The 12,766-nt window shown below is 57.6% G+C and overlaps 2 protein-coding genes across 2 annotated transcripts; both read right to left on the reverse strand.

The window, feature by feature from the left end:
- Positions 1–631: 631 nt before the first annotated feature.
- LOC127061168 (protein TASOR 2-like) lies at positions 632–3,887 on the reverse strand (the record flags this gene model as incomplete). Its single annotated transcript, XM_050987708.1, has 3 exons — positions 2,456–3,887; positions 1,397–1,522; positions 632–740 (listed from the first exon to the last, which is right to left on the reverse strand). Coding segments are annotated over exons 1-3 (1,108 nt in total), but the record flags the coding sequence as incomplete, so codon positions are not given.
- A 1,382-nt stretch (positions 3,888–5,269) lies between these two features.
- On the reverse strand, positions 5,270–12,760 carry LOC127061169 (uncharacterized). The gene is made up of 4 exons (XM_050987709.1): positions 12,701–12,760; positions 11,199–12,033; positions 8,096–8,654; positions 5,270–6,387 (listed from the first exon to the last, which is right to left on the reverse strand). Exons 2-4 carry the CDS (start codon positions 11,489–11,491, stop codon positions 5,389–5,391), a joined length of 1,851 nt encoding a protein of 616 aa, XP_050843666.1. The 5' UTR covers positions 11,492–12,033; positions 12,701–12,760; the 3' UTR covers positions 5,270–5,388.
- Positions 12,761–12,766: the final 6 nt, after the last annotated feature.

A 12,766-nucleotide genomic window follows, 5' to 3' on the forward strand; every position in this document is an offset into this window, starting at 1 on the left:
GGGGGTGCTCAGGGCTCTGTCCAGGGGAAGCTTTGAGTCTCTGCAAGGATGGAGACTCCAACTGCACAGGATGGGGAACTGGGACCCTGTCCTGGTGTGTTTTTTCCCTGATATCCAAAAGGACACATGCAGCCTTCCGGTCACCTCACTGAGCACCTCCCAGAAGAGGTGGCTCTCTTTTCTCTGCCACTTCCCACCTAAGGAGCTGAAGGCAGCAGCAAGTTCTCCTCCTTTTCCCACTGGATACTGGGAAGGAATTCCTGCCTGGGCTGGAACTGCCAGAGCAGCTGGGGCTGCCCCTGCATCCCTGCAGTGTCCCAGGCCAGGCTGGACACTGGGATGGAGCAGGCTGGGACACTGGGAGGTGTCCCTGCCATGGAATTGGATAATCCTTAAGGTCTCTTCTAACTAAAGCATTCCATGAGTTTCCAGGCCAAACAAACATCCCGGGACAGCCCTGCCCTGTCCTGGGGACCCCCGAGCCAGGCACTCCATTCCTGATGGGACCCAAATGTCAGAGGAGGCCACAACTCTCCCCTGGAAACAGAAGCAAGGGGAAAGTTTGGGAATGTCCCAGTGAGACTCACCCAGGGTCACCTTTTCCAGCAGCTCCTCATCGGACACCACGAACCCTCCGGCCTGGAAGAGCTCCTGGAATGTGTCACTGTCACCTCCTCGGGATCGTCCACACCAGCAAACACCACGCGGGGACAGCGCTTCAGCTCCAGCAGGGAGGGCACCTGCTCCAGGAACAGGGCTCTGGCAACTGCCCCAGCCCACCAGAGACCCAGAGAGCCAGCCCAGCCAGCCCAGAGAGCCCAGCCCAGAGAGCCCAGCCAGAGAGCCAGCCCACCCGCTCAGAGGCCCAGCCCAGCTCAGAGAGCCCAGCCCAGAGCCCAAGCCCAGCCCAGCCCAGAGAGCCCAGCCCAGCCAGAGCCCAGCCCAACCCAGCCCAGAGAGCCCAGCCACAGAGAGCCACCAGCCCACCCAGCCCAGAGAGAGGCCCAGCCCAGAGCCCAGCAGCAGCACCCAGCCCAGAGAGACCCAGCCCAGCCAGCCCAGCCCAGAGAGCCCAGCCCAGCCCAGCCCAACCAGCCCAGCCCAGCCCAGCCCAGCCCAAGCCCAGCCCAGAGAGCCCAGCCCAGGCCCAGCCCAGCCCAGCCCAGCCCAGCCCAGCCCAGCCCAGCCCAGCCCAGCCTTGCAGCATCCCAACATTGCTGTCCCCACATCCCAGCCCAGCGCTCCATGCTCCCATCCCCTGGAGATGGTGACTCAGGGAGAGGCTGGACCAGGGAATTCCAACCTCACTGCTCTGAGCTGGGCTGCTCCAAGTGTTTAATGGATCCTGGGACTAAAGCCCAGTGCTGAGAGAAGGAAAAGAGGGGTTCAGGCTCACGGTGTGGATGTGGGAGGCGATGTCCTCGTTCCTGATGATGACCAGCAGCCGCTCGCTGTCCTGGTGCTGGGCTCTGCAGAAGTTCAGGGGCTCCACCCTCACAAAGCCCTCGGCCTTCAGCAGGGCCTGGAACAAACAGGGGAGGCTTGGATGGGGAATGAGGAACAAGGGGACAGGAAGGGGAATGAGCTGCCCAGGGGAATGGGAGTCCCCAGCCCTGCAGGGATGTAAAAGGCACACGGATGTGACACTTGGGGACATGGGCAGTGTGGCCTTGGCAGTGCTGGGGGATGGCTGGACTTCAGACTAAACCAGAGTAGTTTTAGGTGGGATATTGGGAATTAGGAATTCCTGGCTGGGCTGGAATTGCCAGAGCAGCTGTGGCTGCCCCTGCATCCCTGGAGTGTCCAAGGCCAGGCAGAGCAGCCTGGGATAGAGGGAGGTGTCCCTGCCATGGGGTTGGAACTGGATGATCCTTAAGGTCTTTCCCACCCAAACCATTCCATGATTCTCTGATGACTCAATCCCAAGGCTCCTGTGCCTGCGATTCCAACTCCTGGCATTGGCAGCCAAGGTGGCTCCTGGCTCCCAAACCATCCCTGTCAGGTTGCCCAAGCTTCCCTGCTCCTGCCACCCTCAGCTCTCCCCTGGAGCTGCCCATCCTGATCCATTCCATCCATCCTGATCCATTCCATCCATCCTGATCCATCCCATCATCTGATCCATCCATCATCCATCCACCCATCCATCCATCCATTGCAATCCATCCCAACCACCCCATCCATCGATCCTTCCATCCACCCCAACCTCCCATCCTTGCAGTCCTCCAATCCCCCTCCCATGCAATCCATCCCAACCCACCCCAATCCATCTTTATCCACTTCCATCCATCCTGATCCATTCCAATCCACCCCAATCCATTCCCATCCATCCCAATCCCTCCTCATCCACCCCAATCCATTCCCATCCATCTCAGTCCATTCCAATCCCTCCCCATCCATCCCAGTCCACCCCAACCCACACCCATTCCCTCCCCCCCCATCCAGGAGCAGCTCCCACCTTCACCCTGTCGAAGAAGGGCTCCGTGCCCGTCTCCAGCAGGTAGAACATTCCGGGCTGCCCTCGGGCGGCCACGCGGCGCAGGTGGCAGCGCAGGGCCCCGCACAGCTCGGCCACCATTCCCTGGAACGCCGCCGTCCCGCGGGGCCGGGCCAGCTCCGCCCGGCCGCCCCCGGGCTCGCCCTGCACCGGGGCGGCGCTCCCGGCCCCGGCCCCGGCCAGCAGCACCCTCTGGAACTCGGAGAACTCCTGCAGGATGCCGGCCACGTCCCCGCGCGGCTCCGGCTGGGGCTGGGGCTGGGGCTGGGGCGGGGCGGGCGGGTGCCGCAGCCGGGCCAGGCGCAGGGCGGCCCCGCGCTCCCGGCTCCTGGCCCGGGAACGGCTCCTCCTGGCGGCCCGAGGGTCCCCGCGGGAGCGGAGCCCGCCCGGCCACGCGTCCGAGGGGGGAATTGTCACCTGCAGGGGGCTCCGGCTGCGCGGGGACAGCGGGACGGGGGCGCGGCGGGGAGGAAAGTCCGTCGGGAAGATGCTTTGGGAGGTAGAAAAGGGGCGTCTGCCATTCCTTAGGATTTCTTTTAGCTTATAATGGAAGCGGAGACACTCCATGTCCAAAGTGTGCTGGGTGATCTCCTCCAAGCCCCTCCAGGTCCCCAGCAGCGAGCGGGCCAGGTGAGACTCCCGGGCACGGCGGCGGCGCCTCCTGGGAAGCTGGAAATGTTCCATCCTCTCCTGGCACTGCCTGCTGACCACAAGGCTCCCGTGATCCCTGCGGTCATCCCAGTCCCAGGCCTCCCCAGGCTCCTCGGTGTGCACGGAGCTCCTGGAGGAGCTGTCCCAGGTAGTCCTTGTTCCTGCAGCACCCGTGGATCTCATGATGCAGGAACTCCTGCTTGGAAGAGGGGAGCGAGAATTCCCCTCCAAATATTCCTGGTCTGAGTCACCAAAGGAATTCTCCAATGGATCTTCAAAGGCCAAGCCCTCGTGTGTGTCTTGGCTCGGGAGCTGCTCTTCCCTTGGGAGCAGATCCGAAATATCCTCAGCATCACTGAACTCCAGGTGTTCTCCAGAGAGATCCCTGGGCTCGTCCCACGGCGTGGGAGAAGCGGGAACTTCTCCCTGTCCCACCTCAGTGTCGGCACAGTCAGGATCAGGGAACACCTGGGATCCCTCGGGGTTGTGCTCACACACTTCCCAGGGCTGGCACAGGGGACACTCCTGGGCTGGGAAAGGTGCAGGGCTGGGAATGCTGCTGCTGCCTCCTTCCAGGTCCTCTGGCAGGAAGGGCTCCTCCCCGGGGCTCCCTCTGGCATCCCCTGCCTGGCTCTGGGGGCTACCATGGCTACCATGGCTCCTGGGGCTACCACAGCTCCTGGGGCTTCTGAGGCTACCACAGCTCCTGGGGCTGCCAAAGCTCCTGGGGCTTTTGGGGCTACCACAGTCTGGGCTGCCTGGCTTGGGGCTTCTGAGTGCCACAGCTCCTGGGCTGCCATGGCTTCTGGGGCTGCCAGGGTTCCCAAGGCTACCACAGCTCCTGGGGCTGCCAAAGCTCCTGGGGCTTTTGGGGCTACCATGGATCCTGGGGCTGCCATGGCTTCTGGGGCTTCTGAGGCTGCCACAGCTCCTGGGGCTGCCAGGGTTCCCAAGGCTGCCACAGCTCCTGGGGCTGCCATGAATTCCAGGGCTGCCACAGCTCCTGGGGCTGCCACAGCTCCTGGGGCTCCTGGGGCTGCCACAGCTCCTGGGGCTCCTGGGGCTGCCACAGCTCCTGGGGCTCCCAGACCTCCCAAGGCTGCCATGGCTCCTGGGACTGTCTTGGCTCTTGGGGCTGCCATGGATTCTGGGGCTGCTCCCAGGGCTGCCATGGTTCCTGGGGCTGCCACAGCTCCTGGGGCTGCCATGGCTCCTGGGGCTGCCACAGTTCCTGAGGCTCCCACAGCTCCTGGGGCTGATCCCAGGGCTGCCATGGCTCCTGGGGCTGCCGGGGCTGCTCCTGGGGCTGCCATGGCTCCCAGGGCTGATCCCAGGGCTGCCATGGCTCCCAGCCCACTGGGCACTGTCTGGAGTGGGAGGGAGCATCCCAGGGAGCACCTCAGGGAGTGGTGAGCCCGGTTCCGCAGGCTCCGGATCGTCCCACGGGTCACAGGGAGAAGGAGGAGCAGATCCCGGCTCCGTTGACGCCTCCAGGGGGGAGCAGGGAGCTGGGGATTCCACGAGCTCTTGGGAACAGCTGGGATGGAAGGAGCCATCCAGGCTCCAGGCAGCCACGCTCACCTGGGAGGCTCCTCCATCCCAGCACGGCTTCCAGAGGCGGCACAGCACCGACTCCCGCCGGCCCGGCACGGCGGGAACGCCGGGATTGGAGTCTCTGGGGGCAGGAGAAGCAGGAGCTGAGTCCCCGTGGATGTTTGGGAAGCTCTGCTGCTGCCTGGGGAGCTCCTGTACGGCTGAGATGCCCTCCCTGATGGAGGAGGAGGGCTCTGATTCCAGGAGGTGATGGTGGACAGGGATCTCCGCCATCTCCGTGTTCGTGGTGTCATTCCCAGGGGAATTCTCTGTCCCAGGGAACACATCCTCGCTCTCCTCAGCTCCGCAGTCATCTCCTATGTCCGTGTACTCAAAGGGGGAGTCCCGGCCATCTCCTGCTCCCATGGGATCATCCAGCTCCTCTGTGCTGTTGGCAGAGGGGCTCCCCAGCTGTTCCTCCACCAACACCCCGTTCCCACCTTGGGGTGACTCCTCAGCATCCAGGGAATTGGGGTCGGGATCGGTGCCATCCCCACCCCGCTGGGAGAAGCAGCTGCTCTGTCCCAGGTCGCTCTGGGACGGGGACTGGATGCTCTCCATGGGCTGATCCTCTGGAGCAGCCCACGGATCCAGGGACCTGGTGGGAGAGGTCAGGCAGATGGAGCAGGTGTCAGGGGACAGGGCCAGGCTCATTCCCGGTCTGCAGGGGGACCCTGTGTTCCCAGCAGGCTCCCAGTGCTCTCCAGAGGGCGCCTGATCCCCGATTTTGTGCTCGGAGCCGTTCCCGTTCCCCAGCGTGGCTCCAGCAGGATCTGGGCTGTCTGTGACACTGTCAGGCTGTGCCCCACGGACAAGGCTGGGCTCAGGGGGGACTGGCAGCTCCCCGCTGTCACCGTGGGGTGACCCCAGCTCGGCCAGACTGGCCACTCCAGCCCCGTCTGTCTCTGACTCCGGCGTGCCCGGAGCGTCCCAGGGATCCGGGAGCTCCTCCTGGTTTGGTGACATCTCCTCGGGAAAGGCTCCAGGGTCAGTCCCGGCCCCATCTGAGGGCGCTGGGGAGGATCTGTCAGGGCAGGGCGGTGCCAGGGAGGTGGGGCTGGGCACAGGCTCCTCTTCAGGAGCACCAAACTCCTCTGGAGACGCCGAATTCCCTGGATTCTGCTCGCCGTGCTCGCATTCCATCTCGGCATCGCTGCTCTCGGACAGCACCAAATCCACAGGGCCCAGGAAGGAGCTTTCATCCTCCAGCTCCTCGTTCTCCTTCTCCTCCTCCTCCACCTCCCTCTCCTCCTTTTCCGAGTGCCCCGAGGGCTCCTGGCATTCCTGCCCTTCCTCAGTGGCTCCCCCAGGCTCTGCACTTCCAGGAGTTGTCTCCAAGGGCACGGAATCACAGGCAGGCTGCGGATCAGCGCCATCCTCAACTTCCAGGGAATGCCCAGAGCCTCCCACTCCCTCCTCATCCTCGGGAGGGCCGGGGCCACTCTCTGATCCTGCCTCTGCTGCTTCTCCTGCTGCTGCTCCCCGTTTTCCCGAGGAGCACTGGGGGGGTCTGTCCACGGAGCTGTGCTGGAGTTTGGGGTTTGGCTCCCGGGGATTTCCGTTCCCGGGGATTTGCTGGGACAGCTGAGCTCCTCGGGAGGGCTGGGGGTGATCCTGGCATCCAGCAGGTCCTCCTTGGCTGCCTCCTCCTGGAACACAATCCACAGGTTAACAAGAAAAAAACATTCCTCATAGGAAAATGCAGGAAAGAAAAACACTGGAGTATTTTTTCCTTCGTGCAAAACAATTCCAGCCCTATGGAAGCTGCTCCTCTTGTTCAAGTTTTAAAGGAATGATTTAAATTTGAGGATTCAGGCTGGGAAATAGCTCAGCAGATCCCCACATTTTATGTTTACCCCAAGAACCTCCACTCCTGACCGTGGGCAGACTGGAGAAAGTGTAAAAATTCATTTCAAGTTTTATCCAGAATGGAATTTTCACGGATTTCAGCGGAGGGATGAGGGAAATGATGCAAAGCACTGCACTGGCACCTGTGTGAGGAAAAACCCCTGAGCCAACAAATCCCAGCTTTCCAACCCACCTGGGAATGAATGGCTGTGCTGGATTTGGAATTCTGGGGGCTCCCCTCAGCTGAGGACACCCAAACTGGGAATTTCAATCAGGAACAGGCGCTGAGCTCGACCCTTTAATGATTTTAATTTGGGATTCCTCCCCCTCTGAGAGCATCCCTGCTTCCCTGGATACCCCACAAGCACATCTCCACTCCTCTGGAAAATCCCACTCCTCTGAGAGGAAACTCCTGCTCTTTCAAGAGGAAAATGCTGCTCCTCTAGAAGGAAATTCCTGCTCTTTTAAGAGATGAAAATCCTCCTCCACTAAGAGGAAAATCCTGCTCTTAAAGGAGGAAAATCCTGCTCTTCTACGAGGAAAATCCTGCTCCCCTAAGAGGAAAATTCTGCTTTCCTAAGAGGAAACTCCTGCTCTTTTAAGAGGAAATTCCTGCTCCTCTGAGAGGAAAATCCTGCTCTTATAGGAGGAAAATTCTGCTCCTCTAAGAGGAAGATTCTGCTTCCCTAAGAGGAAATTCCTGCTGTTTTAAGAGGTAAATCCTCCTCCTTTAAGAGGAAAATCCTGCTCTTTTAAGAGGAAAATCCTGCTCCTCTAAAAGGAACATCCTGCTCTTCTAAGATGAAAATCCTGCTCTTATAGGAGGAAAATTCTGCTCCTCTAAGACAAAATTCTGCTTCCCTAAGAGGAAACTCCTGCTATTTCAGGAGGAAAATCCTGCTCTTTTAAGAGGAAAATTCTGCTATTTCAGGAGGAAAATCTTGCTCTTTCAGGAGGAAAATCCTGCTATTTTCAAGAGGAAAATCCTGCTATTTTCAAGAGGAAAATCCTGCTCTTTCAGGAGGAAAATCCTGCTCTTTCCAGGAGGAAAATCCTGCTATTTCAGGAGGAAAATCCTGCTATTTCAGAAGGAAAATCCTGCTCTTTTAGGAGGAAAATCCTGCTCTTTCAGGAGGAAAATCCTGCTCTTTTCAGGAGGAAAATCCTGCTCTTTCAGGAGGAAAATCCTGCTCTTTTCAGGAGGAAAATCCTGCTCTATTCCAGGAGGAAAATCCTGCTATTTCAGGAGGAAAATCCTGCTATTTCAGAAGGAAAATCCTGCTATTTTCAGGAGGAAAATCCTGCTCTTTCAGGAGGAAAATCCTGCTCTTTCAGGAGGAAAATCCTGCTATTTCAGGAGGAAAATCCTGCTATTTTCAAGAGGAAAATCCTGCTATTTTCAAGAGGAAAATCCTGCTATTTCAGGAGGAAAATCCTGGTTTTTTAGGAGGAAAATCCTGCTCTTTCAGGAGGAACACCTTCCCTGGAGCCCGCCCAGGCCGCACTCACCGCGGTGCCGCTGGAGACGTCGGGCGCGCTCTCCTCGGGAACACCCTCGGGCTCCCCGCCTGCCCCATCCAGCTTTTCCCTGGAATGCTCCTGCAGGGAAAGGCTCTCGGGACAGCTGGTGGAGGAAGGCTCCTCCTCCTCCTCCCTGCAGGGCAGCTCCCCCGAGGAGGAGGACACCGTGCTGTCCACGGCTGCGGCAGCTCCGTCCGCGTCCGTCTGGGAGTCCGCGGGGCTCCTCTCCGGCTGGGAGGTGCCCTGGGAAGGGGTGCTGGGATCCAGGGAGCTGCTGGGATCCAGGGAGCTGCTGGGAGTCTGGTCAGGATCCGAGCCTGAGTCTGCAGGACACGTCTCGAAGCCAAAGCAGTCCTGGCTGTCGTCGCTGAGCTCCAGGAAGCCGCCGGAGCTGTTGATGGAGACGAATTTCCTGGGATTGCTGTGCTCCACCACCTTCCTGGAGCTGCTCAGGAGCTTGCTGGGCTTCCTGTAGAACAGGGCCACCCACATGTGCAGGATCAGCTTCATCCCTTCCACATCGTCGGGAAGGTTGGGATCCCAGGGCCTGGGGAGAGAGGCAAAGAGAGTCTGAACCATCCTCATCCTCCCCTGGTCCGCTCCAGGGAATTCATCCCTGGGAATTCATCCCTGGGAATTCATCCCTGGAGTTCATCCCTGGAATTCATCTCTGAAATCCATCCCTGAGAGTTCATCCCTGAAATCCATCCCTAAAATTCATCCCTGAGAATTCATCTCTAAATTCATCCCTGAGAATTCATCTCTAAATTCATCCCTGGAGTTCATCCCTGAAATCCATCCCTGGAGTTCATCCCTGAAATCCATCCCTGGAGTTCATCCCTGAAATCCATCCCTGGAGTTCATCCCTGAAATCCATCCCTGGGAATCCATCCCTGGAGTTCATCCCTGAAATCCATCCCTGGGAATTCATCCCTGAATCATCCCTAAAATCATCCCTGAGAATTCATCCTAATCATCCCTGAGAATTCATCTCTAAATTCATCCCTGAGAATTCATCTCTAAATTCATCCCTGAGAATTCATCTCTAAATTCATCCCTGAGAATTCATCTCTAAATTCATCCCTGAGAATTCATCTCTAAATTCATCCCTGAGAATTCATCTCTAAATTCATCCCTGAGAATTCATCTCTAAATTCATCCCTGGAGTTCATCCCTGAAATCCATCCCTGGAATTCATCCCTGGAGTTCATCCCTGAAATCCATCCCTGGGAATCCATCCCTGGGAATTCATCCCTGAAATCCATCCCTGGGAATTCATCCCTGGAGTTCATCCCTGAAATCCATCCCTAAAATTCATCCCTGAGAATTCATCTCTAAATTCATCCCTGGAGTTCATCCCTGAAATCCATCCCTGGAGTTCATCCCTGGAAATTCATCCCTAAATCCATCCCTGGAGTTCATCCCTGAAATCCATCTCTGGGAATTCATCCCTAAAATCCATCCCTAGGAGTTCATCCCTGGAGTTCATCCCTAAAATCCATCCCTGAAATCCATCCCTGGAGTTCATCCCTGAAATCCATCCCTGGGAATTCATCCCTAATTTCATTCCTAAAGTTCATCCCTGGGAATTCATCCCTAAAATCCATCCCTAAAATTCATCCCTGGAGTTCATCCCTGAAATCCATTCCTGGGACTTCATCCCTGAAATCCATCCCTAAAATTCATCCCTGAGAATTCATCTCTAAATCCATCCCTGGAGTTCATCCCTGAAATCCATCCCTGGGAATTCATCCCTAATTTCATTCCTAAAGTTCATCCCTGGGAATTCATCCCTGAAATCCATCCCTGGAGTTCATCCCTGAGAATTCATCCCTAAATTCATCCCTGGAGTTCATCCCTAGGAATCCATCCCTGAAATCCATCCCTGGAGTTCATCCCTAGGAATCCATCCCTAAAATCCATCCCTGGAGTTCATCCCTGGCTCCCTGCAGGGCTCAGCCCCAAGGCAGAGGCACACACTGCTCAAAGCAGATTCCAGCTTTTTGTAGGAAGAAATAAAAAATAGAGGAAATCTGAGCTCTAAAGGGGGGATGGAGGACTTGGGCTCGTGGCTTTAGGGACCAATTCCAGCTGCAGAGCCTCGGGAATTGCAGAATCATGGAATGGGCTGGGTGGGAAGGGATCTCAAAGATCACCCAGTGCCACTCCTGCCATGGCAGGGACACCTCCCAGTGTCCCAGGCTGCTCCAGCCCCAGTGTCCAGCCTGGCCTGGGACACTGCAGGGATGCAGGGGCAGCCCCAGCTGCTCTGGGAATCCCTTCCCAAAATCCCACCCCAGTCTCCCTCTCCCAGGGAATTCCCTCCATTCCCAGCTCTCCCAGCCTGGGATTGGATCCATCCCCACCCTGACTCTGCTCTAGGAAGGAATTTTGGGATCTGGGGCCTTCACTGGGAATCTCAGGACTCCAGGAAGGGTCTCCCTTCCCTTTTCCATCCCCAACTTCCATAAAAATTCTCCTTGATCCCAGAATCCCAGGATGGTTTGGGTGGGAAGGGACACAGGGCAGCCCCAGCTGCTCTGGCAGTTCCAGCCCAGGCAGGAATTCCTCATTGCCCAGATCCCATCCATGCCTGCCCTCTGGCACTGGGAGCCATTCCCTGGCTCCTGTCCCTGCAGGCCTTGTCCCCAGTCCCTCTGCAGCTCTCCTGGAGCCCCTGCAGGCCCTGGAATGTGCTGGAAGCTCTCCCTGGAACCTTCTCCTCTCCAGGTGAGCACCCCCAGCTCTCCCAGGCTGGCTCCAGCCCTGGAGCAGCTCCATGGATTCCTCTGGGCTCTCTCCAGCAGCTCCAGGTGCTGCTGCTGTTGTCCCCAGGGCTGGGGCAGCTCTGCAGGTGGGGTCACACCTGGGAGGGCCAGAATTCCCCCAATTCCCCCTTTTCCTGCTGCCCACACCATGGATCACCCCAGGATGGGGTGGAATCACATCTGGCCGGGTCACATCCACTTTGCCCCTCCCCAGCATCCCCCAAACCCTCTTTTCCAAGAGAACCCCAGCCACAGAGGGAACAAAGCCCAGGATGAAGGAACCCCGTTCCCAACCTGCTCCAGCCCCTCCCAGGCTGACTTACCCATGCAGGGCACGGATGACAGTTTTCTCCAGGGAATCGTTGGTGTACCTGCTGTCCAGGTGGAAGAGATATTCCTCCTCCCAGCGGCAGGTGACCTTCATGGCATTCCCACAGAGATTGACCGTGTGCCTCCTGGAGAATTCCTCCTTCCTCCTGGCACAGCTCTGGCTGCGGGCGGGCTCGGTGCCGCTCTGCTGGTGCCGGAAGGGCAGCACCTTCCCAACCAAGGGAGCAGCAGGAGCACTCCTGGTGTTCCCTTTGGGATCTGGGGCTGCTTTGGGATCCTCGGGCATGGGGGAGGCGTAGGAGTGCTCGGCTGAGATGATGGAGTGCGAGTTCACCTCGCAGGCCTGCGGAGCTTGGCGGGGAGGAAAGGCCTGGAATAGGGCGGGGATGGGAACCCCGCTGCTCCCGCTGAAAATTCCAGAGGTTTTTTCCCTGGGAAGAGAGGCCAGCTGGCTGGAATCTGTTTGCTCAGGAAGTGGCTGGCTCAGGGATACCTTGCTGGAAGTGGATTTTTTGCCCTGCTTGTCTGCCCTGTGGTATTTGTGGTCGGAGGACACGCGCAGGGATTTGGGGTCGGAAGGGCTCTGCTGATCCCAGGAATCCCCGCATTCCGCAGGGACCACCCCAGGATCCTTGGGAATAAAGGCAGGAAGGCAGGAGCCCAGGGCCAGGTCAGCCAGCAGGTTCAGGGCGTGGGAGTCACTGTTGTCCCCTGGCAGGGCAAAGGCAACGCTGGGAATTGCCACGGGATGAACTTCCCTTGGGATTTCTGCTCCGGGGGGTTGGGATGAGGCTTCGCTGGGGAGCTCCGAGAGCGGCTCCTTCCTCTCTGGGGGAACAGGGAAAAATTCAGTTATAGAGGGAAAAATCCATTTAGAAAGGGAAAAATCAATTTAAAAAGGGAAAAAAATTCATTTCTGGATTGGGTTTTTTTTAAAGCCAAACTGGATTTTTTGGGGATTTTTGGGATTTTGCAGGAGCCATCCCATGGGAGAGATGCTGGATGAACTCTGGGTGCTCCAAAGGCAACAAGCAATGCTGGATCATGGAATGCTGAAAGAGAATTCAAGGATCATCCCATTCCAACTCCATGGATCATCCCACTATTGAGTGAGACACAAAATTTGGTTTTTTTTACAGCCAAACCAGATTTTTTTGGGGATTTTTTGGGATTTTTTTGGGTTTAGCAGGAGCCAACCCATGGGAGAGGTGCTGGATGCACTCTGGGTGCTCCAAAGGCAGTGAGGGAATGTTGGATCATGAAATGTTGGATCATGGAATGTTGGATCATGGAATTTAAGGACCATTCCCATTCCAACCCCATGGCTCATCCCATTATCCCAGTGGCCTTGGGCACTTCCAGAGATCCAGGAAGATTCTCTGGGAATTCCATCCCAGAGTTTCCCCCCAGAATTTGACATTTTCCCCGTTTCAACCCAAATCCATTTGTTTCATCCCTGCCATTGGAATTTTTTCCCCAGGGAATTTTTTCTCACCACTCCCTTCCTCCTGCTGCTTCTCCGGAGGTTTTGCTGCTCTGTTTTCCACGTTTTTCTGCATTT

The sequence above is a fragment of the Serinus canaria genome, unplaced genomic scaffold (assembly GCF_022539315.1).
Source record: "Serinus canaria isolate serCan28SL12 unplaced genomic scaffold, serCan2020 HiC_scaffold_159, whole genome shotgun sequence".
In the NCBI taxonomy this organism is placed as follows: domain Eukaryota; kingdom Metazoa; phylum Chordata; class Aves; order Passeriformes; family Fringillidae; genus Serinus; species Serinus canaria.